This window comes from Balaenoptera musculus, chromosome 2 (genome assembly GCF_009873245.2).
Source record: "Balaenoptera musculus isolate JJ_BM4_2016_0621 chromosome 2, mBalMus1.pri.v3, whole genome shotgun sequence".
NCBI classification, from domain to species: Eukaryota; Metazoa; Chordata; class Mammalia; order Artiodactyla; family Balaenopteridae; genus Balaenoptera; species Balaenoptera musculus.
This window is the reverse complement of record NC_045786.1, coordinates 90,818,123-90,837,831: the sequence shown is the minus strand read 5'-3', so window position 1 is coordinate 90,837,831 and position 19,709 is coordinate 90,818,123. Positions and strand designations below refer to the sequence as shown.

The window sequence follows — 19,709 nt, the reverse complement described above, 5'->3', positions numbered from 1 at the left end:
CATCCCTCCCCTTCTTCTTTCCCCCTTGGCAACCACAAGTCTGTTTTCTATGTCTGTGAATCTGTTTCTGTTTTGTGGGTAAGTTCATTTGTGTTATATTTTAGATTCCACATATGTGAAATCATATGGTGTTTGTCTTTCTCTTTCTGACTTATTTCACTTAGTATGATAATCTCTGGTTGCATCCATGTTGCTGCAAATGGCATTGTTTCATTCCTTTTTTTATGGCTGAGTAGTATTCCATTATGTATTATATGTACCACATTTTCTTTATCCAGTCATCTGTCGATGGACATTTAGGTTGTTTTCATGTCTTGGCTGTTGTGAATAGTACTGCTGTGAACATGGGGTGCATGTATCTTTTTGAATTATAGTTTTGTCCAGATAGATGCCCAGGAGTGGGATTGCTGGATCCTATGACAACTCTATTTTTAGTTTATTGAGGAACCTCCATATAGTTTTCCATAGTGGCTGCACTAATTTACGTTCCCACTAACAGTGTAGGAGGGTTCCCTTTGCTCCACACCCTCTCCAGTATTTGTTATTTGTAGACTTTTTAATGATGGCCTTTCTGACTGGTGTGAGTTGATACCTCATTGTGGTTTTGATTTGCATTTCTCTAATAATTAGTGGTGTTGAGCATCTTTTCATGTCCCTGTTGGCCATCTGTATGTCTTCTTCGGAGAAAGTTCTATTTAGGTCTTTTGTCTGTTTTTCAGTTGGGTTGTTTGTTTTTGTTATTGAGTTGTGTGAGCTGTTTGTATATTTTGGAAATTAAGTCCTTGTTGGTCACATCATTTGCAAATATTTTCTCCCAGTCCATAGGTTGTCTCTTTGTTTTGTTTATGGTTTCCTTTGCTGTACAAAAGCTTTTAAGTTTGATTAGGTCCCATTTGTTTATTTTTGCTTTTATTTCTATTGCCTTGGGAGACTGACCTAAGAAAATATTGGTATGATTTATGTCAGAGAATGTTTTGCCTGTGTTCTCTTCTAGGAATTTTTTGGCAGCACCAGTATTTTTATCCTCATTATCCAAAAGCAGTTTAATCTATCCTTGGATGATGGAGGATTTACTTTTAAAATTACTTTGGAGGCCAGGGTGAGGAGTTTGTTAGCTGACAGAGTCATGTGTATTTCTTTGTTATAGACAGTGGTTTTTGGTGTTACATGTGGTATTATAAGCTTCTGGTCTTAATGAGTTAAGAAAATGGTTCAGATTTATGAGTGCATCAGTATCCTTGTTACTGAAGGGAAAAAAACAACTTGACATGCATGCTCCAGGAAATAGCATTATCATCATGTCTGAAAGTGGTATTTAGCCGTATGCAAACTTTGTCTTACATATGCAAGCTTGATTTGGGAGCTGAGATTATTTTGAGGCAGGCGTTGTGATGAGAACTCTTAGGATTTACTCTCAGAGTAACTTTAATGTATAACATACAGCAGTGTTATTAATTATGTTGTACATTATAAGTCTAGTGCTTATTTATTTTCTAACTGGAAGTTTATACCTTTTCACCACCGTCATCCAATTTCCCATTCCCCCGCCTCCAGTAACCACAAATCTGATTTCTTTCTGAGTTTGTTTTGAAGTATAATAGACCTACAACAATATGTTCGTTCTGGCATGTAGCTTAGGGTGATTTGATATTTCTATACGTTACAAAGTGATCATCATTATAAATCTAGTTACCATCTGTCAGCATGCGAAGATATTACATTATTATTGGCTGTATTTCCTGCACTGTACATTACATCCCTGTGACTCATTTATTTTGTAACTGGAAGTTTGTATCTCTTTTAATTTCCCTCACTTATTTCATTCATTCCCCCTACCCTCCCCTCCTCTGGTAACCATCTGTTTCTTCTCTACATCTGTGACTCTGTTTTTGTTTTGTTACATTTGTTCACTTGTTTTTTAGATTCCACATATAAGTGAAATCATGCAGTATTTGTCTTTTTAGTCTGACTTATTTCACTTAGCACAATATCCTCTAGGTCCATCCATGTTGTTGCAAATGGCAAGATTTCATTCTTGTTTTGCGGCTAATATTCATCTATTTGTCATCTTCTTTATCCATTTACCTATTTATAGACACTTAGGTTGCTTCCATATCTTGGTCATTGTGAGTAATGCTGCTATGAACATAGGGGTGCATATGTCTTTTTAAATTAGTGTTTTTGTTTTCTTTGGAAAAATACCCAGAAGTGGAATTGCTTGACAATTGCTATGGCAGTTCTATCTTTAAATTCGTGAGGAACCTCCATACTGTTTTCCATAGCGGCTGCACCATTTTACATACTCACCAACAGTGCCTGAGGGTTTCCTTTTCTCCACATTCTCTCCAGCACTTGTTATCTATTGTCTTTTTGATAATATCCATTTTGACAGGTATGAGGTGATAGCTCATTGTGGATTTGACTTGCATTTCCTTGATGATGAGTGATGTTGAGCATCTTTTCATGTACCTGTTGCCCATTTGTATGTCTTCTTTGGAGAGATGTCTATTTAGGTCCTCTGTCCATTTTGTGATTGGATTGCTTGTTTTTTTTGATGTTGAGTTAAATGAATTTTTATATATTTTGGATATTAGCCATTTGTTAAATTGTTTGCGAATATCTTCTTTCACTCATTAGGCAGCCTTTTCATTTGTTGATGGTGCAGAAGCTGTGCAAAAGCTTTTTAGTTTGGTGTAGTCCGATTTGTCTGTTTTTGCTTTTGTTTCCCTTGCCCCAGGAGACATATCCAAAAAAATATTGCTAAGACTGAGGTAAAAAATATTGCTAACACTGCCTATGTTTTCTTCTAGGAGTTTTATGATTTCAGGTCTTATCTTTAAGTCTTTAATCCACTTTGAGTTTATTTTTGTATATTGTGTGAGCAAATAGTCAAGTTTGATTCTTTTGCATGTAGTTGTCTGGTTTTTTCAACACCATTTATTGAAAAGCTGTCTTTTCCCCATTGTATATTCTTGCCTCCTGTGTTGTAGATTAAATGTCCATGTAAGTGTGGGTTCATTTCTGGGCTCTCTATTCTGTTCCATTGATCTGTGTCTACTTTTGTGCAAGTACCTTACTGTTTTGATGACTATAGCTTTGTAGTATAGTTTGAAATCAGGGATCATGGTACCTCCAGTTCTTGTTTCTCAATATTGTTTTGGCTCTTTGGGGTCTTTCGGGTTTTCATACAAATTTAGAGTAATTTTTTCTGGTTCTATGAAAAAATGCCATTGGTATTTTGATAGGGATTGCACTCAATCTGTAGATTGCCTTGGGTAGTACAGTCATTTTAACAATATTAATTCTTCCAGTCTATGAGCATGGTATATCTTGTCATCTGTTGGTGTTGTCTCAGTTCTTTTCATCACTGTCTTATAGTTTCTGAGTACAGGTCTTTTACCTCCTTAGTTAGATATATTCCTAGGTATTTTATTTCTTTTTTGATGCAGTTGTAAATGAGATTGATTCCTTAGTTTTTTCTTCCTGATAGGTTGTTGTTAGTGTAAAGAAACGCAACAAGATTTCTGTGTTTTAATTTTATATCCTGAAACTTTATGAAGTCATTATTTGTTTCTAATAGTTTTTTGGTGGCGTCTTAGAATTTTCTATATATGGCAATAGTATGTCACCTGAAAACAGTGACAGTTTTACTTCTTCCTTTCCAATTTGGATTCTTTTTTTTATTTCTTTTTCTTGTCTGATTGCTTTGGTTAGGATTTCCAATATTATGTTGAATAAAAGGGGGTGAGAGTGGTCATCTTGTCTTGTTTCCTGATCTTAGAGGCAATTGCTTTCAGCTTTTCGCTGTTGAGTATGGTGTTGGCTATATGTTTGTTATATGACCTTTATTATGTTGAGGTATGTTCCCTCTCTGCCTACTTTGTTGGTAGTTTTTATCATAAATGGATTCGGAATTTTGTCCAAAGCTTTTTCTGTATTTATTGAGATGACATGATTTTATTCTTCAACTGTTAATGTGGTATTACCATTACCAGATTGATTTGCAGATATTGAACCATCTTTGCATCGCTGGGTTAAATCCCACTTTATCAAGATTTGTGATCATTTTGTATTTACTTACTTATTTGGCTGAGCTGGGTGTTAGTTTTGGCAGGAGGGATCTTTAGTTGCGGCATGCGGGATCTTTTAGTTGTGTCATGCGGGCTCTAGTTGCAGCATGCGGGACCAGTTCCCTGACCAGGGATCGAACCTGGGCCCTCCTGCATTGGGGAGCACTGAGTCTTAACCACTGGGCTACCAGGGAAGTCCACTGATTACCTTTTAATGCATTGTTGAACATGTTTTGCTTATATTTTGTTGAGGATTTTTACATTTATGTTCATCAGTGACATTGGCCTGTAATTGTTTTTGCGAGGGGGGTGATGTCTTTGATTTTGGTATCAGGATGATGCTGGCCTAATAGAAGTTCGGAAGCATTCTTTCCTCTTCCATGTTTTGGAATATTTTGAGAAGAATAGGTGTTAATTGTCTAAATGTTTGGTAGAATTCACCTTTGAAGCCGTCTGGTCCTGAACTTTTGTTTCTTGGGAGTCTTTTAAATTGCTGTTTCAATTTTATTGTATAGTACGTCCCCTACATATGAACGAGTTCTGTTCTGAGAGTGTGTTCGTACATTCAGTTTGTTCGTAAGTCCAACGAAGTTAGCCTAGGTACCCGACTAACACAATTGGCTATATAGTACTGTACTGTAATAGTTTTATAATACTTTTTACACAAATAATACATAAAGAACAAGCAAACACAAAAAATAAAGATAACATTTTTAGTCTTACTGTCCCGTACCTTGAAAAGTACAGCAGTATAGTACAACAGCTGGCGTACAGGGGCTGGCATCAAGTGAACAGGCAAGAAGAGTTACTGACTAGAGGAGGGAGGGGAGGTGGGATATATATAGTAGAGCTGAAGGATCTTCAGCAATAGGAGGTGGAGGGCAAGCTACAATTTCAGTCACGCCTGACGGTGATGGAAATGCACGTTCGCATCTTTGGAAGGTTCATAAATTGAAGGTTCGTATGTAGGGAACTTACTAGTAATCGGCCTGTTTATATTTGTATTTCTTCCTGATTTAGGTCTTGGGGAGATCGTACTAGTGATTATTTCTAGGAATTTATCCAGTTCCTCTAGGTTGCCATTTTACTGGCGTATAATTCTGTGGTGTAATCTCTTTATAATTGTTTTATGTTTCTGTGGTGTCAGTTGTTACTTCTCTTTTATTTTTGATTTTTTTGGGTCTCTCTTTTTTTTCTTGGTGAGTTTGGGTAAAGGGTTGTCAATTTTATCTTTTCAAAGAACCAGTTGTTAGTTTCATCCTTATTTTGTTTTTGAAAAGGAAATTGCTATTTCGTATTGTGTATTGCACAGTGTATGGAAATACAGCTGATCCTTTATATTGATTTTGTATTGTACAGCTTTGCTTAATTTATTAACTGACTCTGTGTGTGTGTGGTGTGTGTGTGTGTATTATTAGAGTTTCCTACGTATAAGATCATGTCATCTGTGACAGAGATACCTTATTTTTTTCCTTTCAATTTGAATTGATAACTATTCTTTTCTTACCTAATTGCTTTAGTACAATTTCAGTACTGTGTTAAATAGAAGTGGTGAAAGTGGGATCATTCTGGTTTTAATTTGCATTTTTCAAGTACATTTTCAGTAATTTCTTCAGAAAGCATGTATGGGACATAGAATTTTAGAATGTTTAAATAAAATCACTTCTGAGGAAGGTAGTAGTCCCCTTCTTCACTCCTCTCAACAATTTTCTTTCATGTTGAAAAATAGCTTTATTATACCCTCATACTTTCATAATTTTTTTGGTTGAGTGTAGAGTTCCATGCTGAAAATGTGTTGTCGGGTTCCAGTTTGCTGTTGAGAAGTTTGATTCCTGGTGGTTTGAAGGCTCTTAAGATTTTTTTGTTGATCTCTCTTATGAAACTTCACAATGATGAGCCGTGGTATGGTTGTTCTCATCATTGTGAGAAAACAAGTTTTTTCAAAACAAGAAGTTCATATTCTTTGGTCCTAGGAACATTTAAGTATTATTTCTCTGTTAATTTTTTACTTTCTTTTTTCTATTTTCTTTTATTTAAAAAATTTTTTTCTTTCTTTTTTTTTTTTTAAGGCATGTGAGCGCGAGAGTGCGGGCTCAGTAGTTGTGGCACACAGATTTAGTTGCTCTGCAGCATGTGGGATCTTCCTGGACAAGGGCTTGAGCCCGTGTCCCCTGCACTGGCAGGCATATTCTTAACCACTGCGCCACCAGGGAAGTCCTGTTTTCTCTTTTCTAAAAAAACTCTGGATAGTTGGGTGTTCCATCTACTGGATTGGTTATCTTATATAATCAGTCTTTTATTTCTTGTCATTGTCTTTTTGCCGTACATTATGTGAGATTTCCTTGATTTAGCTTCTAACTTACTGATGTATTTATTGCAGGTGTCCGATTTCAGTTTCCAAGAGCTCTTTTGTTTTCCACTCTACATTATCTTTCCCAGTGGATTTCTTTTTTCTGTTACTCTAATTACCAGTTTCATGGCAGGCATTACGTTATGGCTTTTTCTAATGTGCATCTGTACATATCTCTCTTTTTTAAATAGTTTATTTTAATTTTATTTATTTTAATTTTATTTATTTTTTTGGCTGCATTACATCTTCGTTGTTGTACATGGGCTTTCTCTAGTTGCGGCGAGCGGGGGCTACTCTTTGTTGTGGTGTGCGGGCTTCTCATTGTGGTGGCTTCTCCTGTTGCGGAGCAATGGGGCTCTAGGTGCGGCGGGCTTCAGCAGTTGTGGGGTCGTGGCTCTAGAGTGCAGGCTCGGTAGTTGTGGCACATGGGCTTAGTTACTCCACGGCATGTGGGATCTTCCCGGACCAGAGATCAAACCCGTGTCCCCTGCATTGTCAGGCAGATTCTTAACCACTGCACCACCAGGGAAGCCCCCTGGCAGACGGATTCTTAACCACTGTGCCACCAGGGAAGTCCCTGTACATATCTTTATCTTAGTATCTATTAAATTAAGTAGCATTATATTGTCTACTTGTCTGTCTCCTGCATTGATCTGTGAATTCCTTGAATGTAGGGACTGTGCTTTATTTATTTTGGTAAATCCCTGTGCCCAAAAAAATGTGTCTGGCACACTGTCAGAGCTCAGTAAATGTTGCCTGAATAAGTTTGTTTATCCATAGCACTTAAAGCTTTTTTAGTGTGTTTCACAGTGACTGTCATGTCATATTTATTTGTTGTGTTGGTTGTGTATGCCAACAAAAATGTAATCCTTTAAATTAGTTGATGTGTACAAATCAGTGGTTTTGCCCATATTTTTTGTTAGATAATTTTGCACCTAAGTTTTTTGTATAGCGACTTCTTAGAAGTATAAAATTTCAGGATTGTTTGCAAAAATCTTCCTGCCAAGGAAAAAAATTCATGCTTGTGTATAAAGTTTTCAATTGGACGATAAGGAGAGAGAGATTCTTGGAAATAACTTTTGTAATTCAGCAAGTTTAATCTCAGGAAGATGTGAAAGCAGTTATTTTGGTAGCAGCCAAGATTTAGCTTCACAAGGTTCTCAGCTATATTGCAAGCATAATTCAAAGTCATATGGTTAAATGAAAAAAAGGTAGAGATTAGTTTCTGCATTTTAGAGGTTCACACCCCGTGAAATACGAAGATAATGAAAGAACTATCATTAAGTGTGAATCCTAAATTACTTGATGGAGAATGACATTTATACATAAATATACATAAAAAGTGAGATAATAGGGAAAGGGAAATGAGAGGACTTGGTTTGCCTAACCTTTAAAAACAGGTAAAGGAGGGAATTCCCTGGCGGTCCAGTGGTTAGGACTATGCTCTTTCATTGCTGAGGACCTGGGTTCAATCCCTGATCAGGGAACTAAGATTCCGCAAGCCATGCGTTTCGGCCAAACAAACAAACAAACCAGGTAAAGGAAAACTGGATTGTGGTGATGGCAAAACTATAAATTTAGTAAAAATAATTGAGTTGTCACTTAAAACTGGTGGGATTTATGTTACGTAATTTACACAATAAAGCCGTTAAAAAGAAAGATAAGGAAATAGCTATTTTCTCCAGTTAAGTGACATTTTTGAAAGGGGGAAGCTGTTTTAGCTTTCACATTGAAATCTAGCCCATCTTGGCTTACTCTTTGTGTATGGCATGAAGTTGGGGGTCAAGGCTCATATTTTTCCAGGCACATATTTATGTGGTCTAACATCATATTCAAAAGGCTTTACTTTCCCCATTAAAATGCACTGGTGTCTTGGAAAATGAGGTGATTATATATATATGGGTGGGTCTATTTTTGGACTATTTTTGTTCCATTTTTTTGTCTATTCTTTTGCCAATACCATACAGCCATTTATTTATTTATTTATTTATTTATTTATTTATTTATTTATTTAATGTATTGCTGCCTTGGGTGTTCGTTGCTGTGAGCGGGCTTTCTCTAGTTGTGGCGAGCGGGGGCTACTCTTCCTTGCGGTGCGCGGGCTTTTCATTGCAGTGGCTTCTCTTGTTGCAGAGCACGGGCTCTAGGCACGCAGGCTCAGTAGTTGTAGCTTGTGGACTCTAGAGCGCAGGCTCAGTATTTGTGGTGCATGGGCTTAGTTGCTCCGTGGCATGTGGGATCTTCCTGGACCAGGGCTCAAACCCGTGTCCCCTGCATTGGTAGGTGGTAACCACTACGCCACCAGGGAAGCCCACCATACAGTCTTGATGACACTATAATCTTTGGTAGTGTAAGCTTCCAACTTCCCATAGTACATAGAAATACAGTTGATTTTTGTACCTTTATCTTGTATTTGATGACCTTGCTTAATTCACTTATTAGTTTGTAGTGTTTAGGATTTTCTATGTACACAATTATGGTGTCTGTGAACAAAGTTAGTTTTACTTCTCCCTTTACAGTCTTTATTATTATTCTCTCTCTTTCTTACCTTACTGCACTGTTTGGACTTGCAGTTCTGTGTTGAAACTAAATTTTGAGAATGGTCATTCATGTCTCCTGACCTTAGAGAAAATCTTTCCATATTTCTTAATGGGTATTATGCTTTTGGCTTTAAGTCACATTGAGAACTTTCCTTCCAGTCCTAATTTTCTAAGTGTGGTTAAGAATGAGTATTGAATTGTATCAAATGTTGTTCTTGTATCTGCTGAGATGTTGTTTTTCTCCCTTTATTTTGTTAATATGGTTAGTTAATTTGATTTTTTTCTTTTTTTTTTTTTTTTTTTTACCGTGGGTGGGGGCTACGTGGGAGTGAGAGCTGGAAATGCTGTAACAGTTTTGCATTCCTGGGATAAATACTACTTGGTTGTAATAACATTTTTAATATTGGATTCAGTTTACTGATACTTCGTTGAGTTTTTTTACATATGAATTCATGAAGGATATTTTTATTTCTGATACTTTGGTTTCAGGGTCTTGCTTTCTTCATAAAACAAATTGTAAAGTGTTGGATTATCCTGTATATTCTGAGTTTGTGCAAGATTGGTTTTTTTTCATTATGTCTTTGCTAGACTTGAGGGAAGCCATGTAGTTTTCTTTGCTGGCAGGTTTCAAATCATAAATTCAGTTTCTCTGTTGTTCTCTATTTCATTAAATTCTTTCCTCTTAGCATTGTTTCCTTCTTTTTGCTTGTTTTTGTTTTTTCTTTTATTTCTCATTTTTATTGAGGTGTAATTGATATACAGCTCTGTATAAGTTTGTTACACGACATAATGACCTGACATACATATAGTGTGAAATGATTGCCACATAAATTTAGTTAACATTCATCTTTTCATATAGATAATCCCCCCAATTTTTTTTCCTTTTGGTGAGAACTTTTAGGAATTACTCCCTTAGCAGCTTTCAGATATACCATGCTGCAGTGTTAGCTAGAGTCATCATCTTGTATATCCCCAGCACTTATTTATCTTATAACTGAAAGTTTGTACCTTTGATCCCCTTCATTCACTTCCCCTGCCTTTCATCCCCTGTCTCCCTGACACTGGTAACCACTGATCTGATCTCCTTTCATGATTTTCTTTTTTTGAATTTTATTTTATTTTATTTTTTTATACAGCAGGTTCTTATCTATTTTATACATATTAGTATGTATATGTCAATCCCAATCTCCCAATTCATCCCCCCACCCCGCTTTCCCCCCTTGGTGTCCATATGTTTGTTCTCTGCATCTGTGTCTCTGTTTCTGCCTTGCAAACTAGTTCATCTGAACCATTTTTCTAGATTCCACATATATGCATTAATATACAACATTTGTTTTTCTCTTCCTGACTTACTTCACACTGTATGACGGTCTCTAGGTCCATCCATGTCTCTACAAATGACCCAAGTTCATTCCTTTTTATGGCTGAGTAATATTCCATTGTATATATGTACCACATCTTCTTTATCCATTGGTCTGTCAGTGGGCATTTAGGTTGCTTCTGTGACCTGGCTATTGTAAATAGTGCTGCAGTGAACATTGGGGTGCATGTGTCTTTTTGAAATATGGTTTCCTCTGGGTATGTGCCCAATAGTGGGATTGTTGGGTCATATGGTAATTCTATTTTTAGTTTTTTTAAGGAACTTCCATACTGTTCTCCATAGTGGCTGTATCAATTTAGATTCCCACCAACAGCGCAAGAGGGTTCCCTTTTCTCCACACCCTCTCCAGCATTTGTTGTTTGTAGATTTTCTGATGATGCCCATTCTGACTGGTGTGAGGTGATACCTCATTGTAGTTTTGATTTGCATTTCTCTAATGATTAGTGATGTTGAGCATCCTTTCATGTGTTTGTTGGCAATCTGTATATCTTCTTTGGAGAAATGTCTATTTAGGTCTTCTGCCCATTTTTGGATTGGGTTGTTTGTTTTTTTGATATTGAGCTGCATGAGCTGCTTGTATATTTTGGAGATTAATCCTTTGTCAGTTGCTTTGTATGCAGATATTTTTTCCCATTCTGAGGTTGTCTTTTTGTCTTGTTTATGGTTTCCTTTGCTGTGCAAAAGCTCTTAAGTTTCATTAGGTACCATTTGTTTATTTTTGTTTTTATTTCCCTTTTTCTAGGAGGTGGGTCAAAAAGGATCTTGCTGTAATTTATGTCATAGAGTGTTCTACCTATGTTTTCCTCTAAGAGTTTTATAGTGTCTGGCTTTACATTTAGGTCTTTAATCCATTTTGAGTTTATTATTGTGTATGGTGTTAAGGAGTGTTCTAATTTCATTCTTTTACATGTAGTTGTCCAGTTTTCCCAGCACCGCTTATTGAAGAGACTGTTTATTCTCCATTGTATATTCTTGCCTCCTTTGTCATAGATTAGTTGACCATAGGTGTGTGGGTTTATATCTGGGCTTTCTATTCTGTTCCATTGATCTGTATATCTGTTTTTGTGCCAGTACTGTATTGTCTTGATTACTGTAGCTTTGTAGTATAGTCTGAAGCCAGGAAGTCTGATTCCTCCAGCTCTTGTTTTTTTCCCTCAAGATTGCTTTGGCATTTGCTTTTGTTTTAATTTGCCTGTTTCAGTTCAGGGGTTGGCAGATTAAGACCTGTGGACCATACCTAGCCTGTCTTTTTTTGTTGTTGTTATGGCCTGCAAACTAAGTATGGTTTTTATATTTTTAAGTGTTTGGGGGGGAAACAAAAGAAAAAATATTTTGTCATACGTGAAAATTATATAAAATTCAAATTTCAGTGTCCATTTGTTAGAACACAGCTATGCTCACTTGTTTATGTATCGTCTTGTGGCTTCTTTTATGCTACAGTGGTAGAGTTGAGTAAAGAGTGTCCAGACTTTCAAGCCTAAAAATTTTTGCTACCTAGCCCTTTACAAAAAGTTTATCAATCCCTAAGATAATTTATTTTAGACCTTTTATTTCAAGCTATAAAATCCCACTTAGCACTGCTTTAGGTGCATTCTACAAATTGTGATATGTTGTGTTGAAATTGTTATTAATTTGTGGTTTGGTTCTATTTTTGTCAGAGAACATGTGACTTAAAATCTTAGAAATAGAAATTTATCATGACTTTGCTGTATTGTCTAGCATATGGTCTGTTTTGATTAATACTTTAAGTATACTTATGCAGTTGTTGGATGTAGTGTTCTATAAGACCTTATCAGGTAAGTTTAATTCATTGTTCAATTCTTCTATCTCCTTACTGATTTTTTTTTGAGGGGGGGCGGTGTCTCTCCTATCAGTTACTGAGAAAGGTGTTTTAAAATCTCCCTCTATAGTTGTGGATTTTTCTGTCTTTCTTTTTAGTACTGTAAATTTTTGCTTCAGATATTTCAAGCTTTATGATAGATACATTACATTTAGGATTGGTTATGGTCTTTGGTGAATTGAGCTCATAAAATTTTTATAATGACCCTCATTATCTCTGATGGTACTAAAAGTACTACTTTGGAGTCATATTATTAAGCCACAGTGGCGTTCATCTGATTTCTATGTGCAAGGTTTTAATCTTTTTTCCTCTCTTTTATTTTCAGTCTGTCTGTGGTCTTTAGATTGAAATTGGTGGTTCTTTTAAATAGCTTATAGTTGGGACCTTTTTCTTTGTCCATCCTAGACTTTTAATTGGACTGTTTTGCTCACGTACATTTAATATTATTACTGATGTGGCTGTGCTTTAAGCATTTCGTCTTGGTATTTTCTGTTTCTATCATCTATTCTTTCATTATCCTTCACTGTTTTCATTTGGATTACGTTTTTTAAAAAATTAATTTATTTTATTTATTTATTTTTGGCTGCGTTGGGTCTTTGTTGCTGCACATGGGCTTTCTCTAGTTGCAACGAGCAGGGGCTACTCTTTGTTTGCGGTGGCGCGGGCTTCTCATTGTGGTGGCTTCTCTTGTTGCGGAGCATGGACTGTAGGTGCGTGGGCTTCAGTAGTTGTGGCACGTGGGCTTAGTTGCTCCACGGCATGTGGGATCTTCCCGGACCAGGGATCGAACATGTGTCCCCTGCATTGGCAGGCGGATTCTAAACCACTGCGCCACCAGGGAAGTCCTGGACTACGTTTTTAAAATTCCATCCTTGTGGCCTATTGGTTTTTTAGCTGTGCCTCTGTAAATTTTTTTTTAAGCGTTTGTATTAGTCTGCTAAGGTCGACATAGCAAAATACCATAGACTGGGTGACTTAATAAAATTTTATTTTCTCACGTTTCTGGAGGCTGGAAACTCCAAGTAATGTTTTTGGTAGGGTTCAATTTTGTTGGGAGGTCTTCCCCTGGGTTGTAGACAGCTGCCTTCTAGCTGTGTCCTCACGTAGAGAAGAGAGAGACTGCCCACCTTTATGACCTCATTTAACCTTAATTACTTTTTCAAGACCCTATTTCCATGTACAGTCACAAGGGGGTTAGGGCTTCAGCGTATGAATTTGGGAGGGGGCACAATTCATTCTGTAGCAGTGGTTGTAGAGATAATTATGTGCATTCTTTTTTTAGAAATTCACGTTCATTTATTTATTTATTTATTTATTTATTTATTTATGGCTGTGTTGGGTCTTCGTTTCTGTGCGAGGGCTTTCTCTAGTTGCGGCAAGTGGGGACCACTCTTCATCGCGGTGCGCGGGCCTCTCACTATCGCGGCCTCTCTTGTTGCGGAGCACAGGCTCCAGACGCGCAGGCTCAGTAATTGTGGCTCACGGGCCCAGTTGCTCCGTGGCATGTGGGATCTTCCCAGACCAGGGCTCGAACCCGCGTCCCCTGCATTGGCAGGCAGACTCTCAACCACTGCGCCACCAGGGAAGCCCTGTGCATTCTTAATTTATCAAGTAGAATTAAATTAGTATTATAGCAGTTCATGACCAGCTAATGTCCTTGTTGTTCATGTCCTTAGATATGTTATAAACCCCCCCAAATGTTATTATTTTATTTGCTTTAATCAGTCAGTAGTCATTTAAATAAACGTAAGAAAAAGCCTTTTATATTTATTCACGTTTGTTTTTCATGGGTCTTCTCATTCATTCCTGGATCCATTTCCTTTTCTTTTTTTTAACTTAGCTTGCTACTTTAAAAAAAAAATACTTATTTAATTAATTTATTTTTTTTGGCTGTGTTGAGTCTTAATTGTCGCATGTGGGGTTTTCTTTGAGGCCTGTGGGATCTTTCGTTGTGCTGCACGGGCTCTTCATTGTGGCTCACGGGCTTCTCTCTAGTTGTGGTGTGTGGGTTTTCTCTTCTCTAGTTGTGGCCTGCGGGTTCTCTAGTTGAGGCGTGTGAGCTTAGTAGTTGTGGCACGCGGGCTTAGTTGCCCCAAGCATGTGGGATATTAGTTCTCAGACCAGGGATCAAACCTGCATCTCCTGCATTAGAAGACAGATTCTTTACCACTGGACTGCTAGGGAAGTCCCCTGGATCCATTTTCATACTAGTTCATTTCCTATTAGTCTGAAGAACTTCCTTTAGTATTTTTTTTAGAACTTTAAAAAAATGAGATGTAATTCACTGCTATATAATTCACCCTTGAAAAGTGTTCAGTTTAGTGATTTTTAATATATTCACCGAATTGTATAGCCATGACCACAGTCATTTTAATGGACGTTTCAGCACTCCAAAAAGAAACCCTGTGTCCTCTACTAGTTACTCCCCATTTTCCTCCAGCCAGTATTCAACCCCACCCACCCATATGCAACCACCAGTCTCTTTTTTGTCTCTGTGGATTTGCCAATTCTGGACATTAAATGGGATCATACAGTATGTGGTCTTTTGTGCTTTACTTAGCATAATGTTTTCAAGGTTCATGTTGTAGCATGTATGTGTACTTAATTCCTTTTAGTACTGAATAATATTCTGTTGTTTAGATATACTACATTTTATTTATCCATCTATTACTTGGTAAACATTAAGGTTGTTTCTGCTTTTTGACTATTACAAATAATGTTGCTGTGAACATTTGTGTGCAAGTGTTTGTATTGAATAAGTTGTGGGTGTTCATAAGCCCATTCTTTCCACACTGAATTTATTGTCTTGGTACCCTTGAATTGAATTCAATTGAAAATCAATTGAGGGACTTCCCTGGTGGTCCATTGGTTAAGACTCCTTGCTCCCAATGCAGGGGGCACAGGTTTGATCCCTGGTCGGGGAACTAGGATCCCGAATGCCGCGTGGCACTGCCTAAAAAAAAAAAAAAAGAAAAGAAAAAAAAATCAGTTGATATAAAAGTGGGCAGGTATTACTGAACCTTGAATTCTGTTCAGTTGATTGGTATGTTTAGCTTTATGCTGATTACTGTAGCTTTGTAGTAAGTTTTGAAATGGGGAAGTATGAGTCCCCATTTATTTCTATTTTTCAAGATACTTTGAGTTATTTTAGGGTCCCTTGCATTTCTATATGAATTGTACGATCAGCTTGTCAATTTTTACAAAAATCCCAGGTGGGGCATTGATACGGATTGTGTTGACTCTGCAGATCACTTTTGGGGAGTATTGCTGTCTCACCTATATTAAGTCTTCTAGTATGAAACTGTGGAATATTTATCGTTTTTTCTCTATTTTTTTAGGTTGGCTTTAATTGTTTTCCAACAGTTGTATAATTTTCTGTGTAAAAGCCTTACAATTTTTTGGTTCAGTTTATTAAGTGTTTTATTCTTGTTGATGCTGTTGTAAATAGAGTTGTCTTCTGAATTTCATTTTTGACGTTTGTTCCTAGTGTGCAGAATTACAATTATTTTGCTGTGTGTTGATCTTGGATCCTGCAATCTTGCCAAACTCATTTATTCCAATAGTTTTTTAGTGGATTTCTTAGGATTTTCAGTTCTGTATCCACAGAGTTTAGTATCTCTGGAGTTCTGGAACCAATCTCCCTCAGATACTGGAGGCCAACTGTATGCAAGATCATGTCATCTACAAATGGAGATTTTTTTTTTATACTTCTTTTCAATCTGGATGTCTTTTATTTCTTTTTATTGCCTGATCACCTTGGCAAATCCTCTAGTATAATTACTGTAAGTAAAAGTGGTGAGAACTAATATCCTTGTCTTGTTTCAGTCTAAGGAAGTAGTATTTTTTGTGAAGTATGAATTCTTTCAGATGTCTGAAAATGTCTTTAGCTTTGAAGGCTTCTTTTGGTAGATCTAGAACATTACGTTGATTCTTTAAATGCTTTATGATGGGTGTCATCCCATTGTCTTCTGTTTTACAGTGTTTGCAATGAGTAGTTAGTCTGTTCTCATAGTTTTTCCTGTAGTCTAATGTGTCTTTTTTTCTTCCTTGCTTATAAGGTTTTTCTCTTGATATTTTTTTCAGCTGTCTGATCTTCATGTGCCTAGGTATGATTTTCTCCTTGGTGTTTGCTGAGCTTCTTGGATCTGTGATTAAAATATTTCATTTTTGGAATATTTTTGTTCAATTTCTCTTCAAATGTTTCTCCTTTCTTTCTCCTACCTTTTTGGAGGTGCAACTGCTAGTATGTTAAATCGTCTGATGTGTGCCATAGGTCTCTGACACTTCTTTTGCTTTTCCTTTTTCTCTGTCCTTCAGTCTAGATGATTTGTAAATTTCAGCTCACCTCAGTTTTAAGGGTAAGATTGAACTCCTTTCAGACAGGGCCTTGGGATCTAAGTGCTGTGAGAATGTAAGTTTCTGATTTCAGGCCAAGTTTCTGCATCACTAGAAATTCTGCAAAAGTCCCCTGGAGGATAATTGGTGGGAGCAAGGACTTGTCTTCTCTTTGAGGTCCTCCAGATCTAGTCTGCCCATACTCAGGCATTAATAGTTTGGTTTCTCTGTGTTTCCGCAAAGATTCTTTGCCTATAGCAGCTTTTTTCTCTCTTCACTTGTGCTTCAAGCAATGTAAATGCCACTGAGGGTTGAAAGTAGTAGCAATCTGTGGTCACTTAGAGAAGGCTGGTCCCTCTCTGGAATTCAGTTCATTTAAACTTACTTGTACCCAGAGGTCTTCAGTGGCTTTAAAGAAAGAATAGGATTTTAAGTTTATCTAGTGTTTTGTCATTGTTACGGCAGAAGTTTTGGTCTTTGTGAACTTCTATATTCTAACTGGAAGTGGAAGTGCTCCACTGAAGAATTTTTGAGTAAGGTCAGGATCTTAAGTCAGTTTTGCAAGGAACAAGTAGCTACAGATTGATTTAATGGTTACTTTTGCATATTTGAAGTAAATGAAAGTTTTACAGATAAAGTGACTTTAATTGGGTTAGTGAGTAGTTCTAACCTGTCCTCAAGATACATTGGTATAGTTTATGTGCTTTCAGTGATGAATTGGGAGAAATGAGAAACTAAAAAGTTTGTTTTGTTTTTTGATGAATTATAAACACTTAAATCTAAGCAGGTTATATATCCTTGCCTTCATCCACCCTGTCCTTTTATTTTGGAAGAACTAATGCTGGATTCTTTACATTGAAAGTGGGTTTTGCCATTTTAAATTTGAAAAATCACCTGGCAACAACATTGGGACTACTGGCTCGTACATTTTAAAATGGTTAAAATGTTTTATGTTACATAAATTTTATCTCAATTAAAAAAATCAGTGGGCTGTTTGAAAGGCCCTTCCTGATGTTTATTTTAATTGTAAGGGACATTTGTTTGTTTTTATTGGCAGTTGTTGATTAGTGTATACATTTCTAGAGTCTGATTTTGGATCAGTGCAAGCTGACTTTTGAAATTGAGTTCATTTGAAGAATACCATTAGAAGAAAACGTATTATATCTTGCTTTTTGATTTAGTGATGAGAGTTACTTGTTAAAACTTTACCCTTTAGTTTATATATTTTTCAAGAGAAATTGACAGAATATGTAAAAGTTTCATGTTGATAAACTGATTTTGAGAACCTTGTTATATATATACAGAGTGTTTTTTTTATGAATGGCTCTTGAAATCTGATGTGATTTTACTTGGTTTCCAACAGTCTTTTTTTTTTTTTTTTTTTTTTTCTTTCCCCTCCTGAGTGTTATTTATGGATAGTTCTGTCCTTTTTAACTCTACCTCCCCTGTCTCTCCAGTCTTGTTGGCAACAATTTTGAAGATGGCTCCCATGTAACATCACCATTAAACCCAAATGAAAACTTCAATGTTGTCATTAAAGAAGAGCCTCTAGATGATTATGAATATGAACTTGGTGAGTGCCCAGAAGGGGTCACTGTGAAACAGGAAGAGACAGATGAGGAAACAGATGTGTATTCAAACAGTGATGATGATCCTATACTAGAGAAACAGTTAAAGAGGCACAATAAAGCTGATAAACTAGAAGCTGACCATCCTTCTTCTAAATGGCTACTACCAAATAGCCCATCAGGTGTTGCTAAAGCTAAAATGTTCAAATTAGATGCTGGAAAGATGCCAGTAGTCTATCTGGAGCCCTGTGCTGTCACAAAAAGCACAGTGAAGATTTCTGAGCTCCCTGATAACATGCTTTCCACATCTCGGAAGGATAGAACTTCTGTGTTGACAGAATTAGACTATTTGCCTACGTACATTGAAAATTCTAATGAGACTGGCTTCTGCTTAGGCAAGGAATCAGAAAATGGTCTTAAAAGACATTCACCAGATCTCAGAGTGGTACAGAAATATCCCTCACTTAAAGATCCTCAGTGGAAATATCCTGATATATCTGACAGCATTAACACAGAAAAAATACTTGATGGTTCAAAGAGTTCAGTTGGGGACTCATTTTTAGGAAAAGAAGACTTGGGCAGAAAGAAAGCTATGCTTAAGATTTCAACGGCCTCCAAGACTGTGAATGCTAATCAGAATGCCCCTCCAAATGTCCCTGGAAAAAGAGGAAGGCCACGAAAACTGAAACTCTCTAAGGCAGGGCGGCCACCTAAAAACACAGGAAAATCTTTAACTTCTACAAAGAATACTCCTACGGGCCCTGGGAGTACCTTTCCAGATGTGAAACCTGATCTGGAAGACGTAGATGGTGTTCTCTTTGTTTCCTTTGAATCGAAGGTAAGATTGTCATTTTCAGCATTCTTTCCAAGGTCAAATAATCATCATTGAATTGTATACTGGCTGATAACTAACTTAGAATATAGTTGCTGTGAATGCATCCATTATGCGAGGTTGTGTGCACCGGGAGGGGAGTATCTCCAAAATATTGGGTTAACAGGCATCACTTAAGGTATTTTGTTTGAATGGACTTAAAAAATTATGTCTGTTTTGATTATGACTTTTGCATTGTGTTTAGTTGGAATTTTTAAAATCTTTGGCTCTTAGTGGAATTTTCATTATTATATTACGGACTTTGAAAAGGCATAAATACATGAAAAGTTTACTAACTCTTTTGGGATACTCCATCCACTGATTTTCATCAGCAATAGCAGAGTACCATTGGAGAACAAAAAATTAATAGTCTTATTAATTCTGCTGTCACAATGATAGTTTCCTTGTTTATTTTACTCCAGCTCTTCAACTAGATTATTTTTCTTAGATTGTTGTAGAAGCCTAATCTTTCTAAATTGGCTACACAGAGGTTGAATTCTCTGCCTGTTCTTTTCCTTCCTCCTTGTTAATTGCTGAGTAAGCTGTCTTTAAACAGGCTCTAAGAAATCAACATACAAGTTATGATAAATTGGCATAATACGGTTTTAAGTCAGTTAGCTGAGTATATTATATTTAAATTTTTTGCCCCCCCCATTATTAAAGTGAAAAGTATCAAAGTGAAAAAACATTTAGAAAATAGTGAAAAGTATCAAAATGAAAAAAAATCTTCCTAGTTTACTTTTAAACCTTTAGA

At 36.6% G+C, this 19,709-nt stretch overlaps 1 protein-coding gene across 14 annotated transcripts in view; it reads left to right on the top strand.

Annotated features, from left to right (window-relative positions):
* Nucleotides 1-19,709, top strand: part of MGA (MAX dimerization protein MGA) — a 158,730-nt gene that overhangs the window by 80,065 nt on the left and 58,956 nt on the right. For all 14 annotated transcript variants that reach the window (XM_036845107.1, XM_036845116.1, XM_036845115.1 and 11 more), the window contains exon 3: nucleotides 17,974-18,922. In XM_036845107.1, coding sequence (XP_036701002.1) covers nucleotides 17,974-18,922 — 949 coding nt within the window. The remainder of the gene's footprint in view (nucleotides 1-17,973; nucleotides 18,923-19,709) is intronic.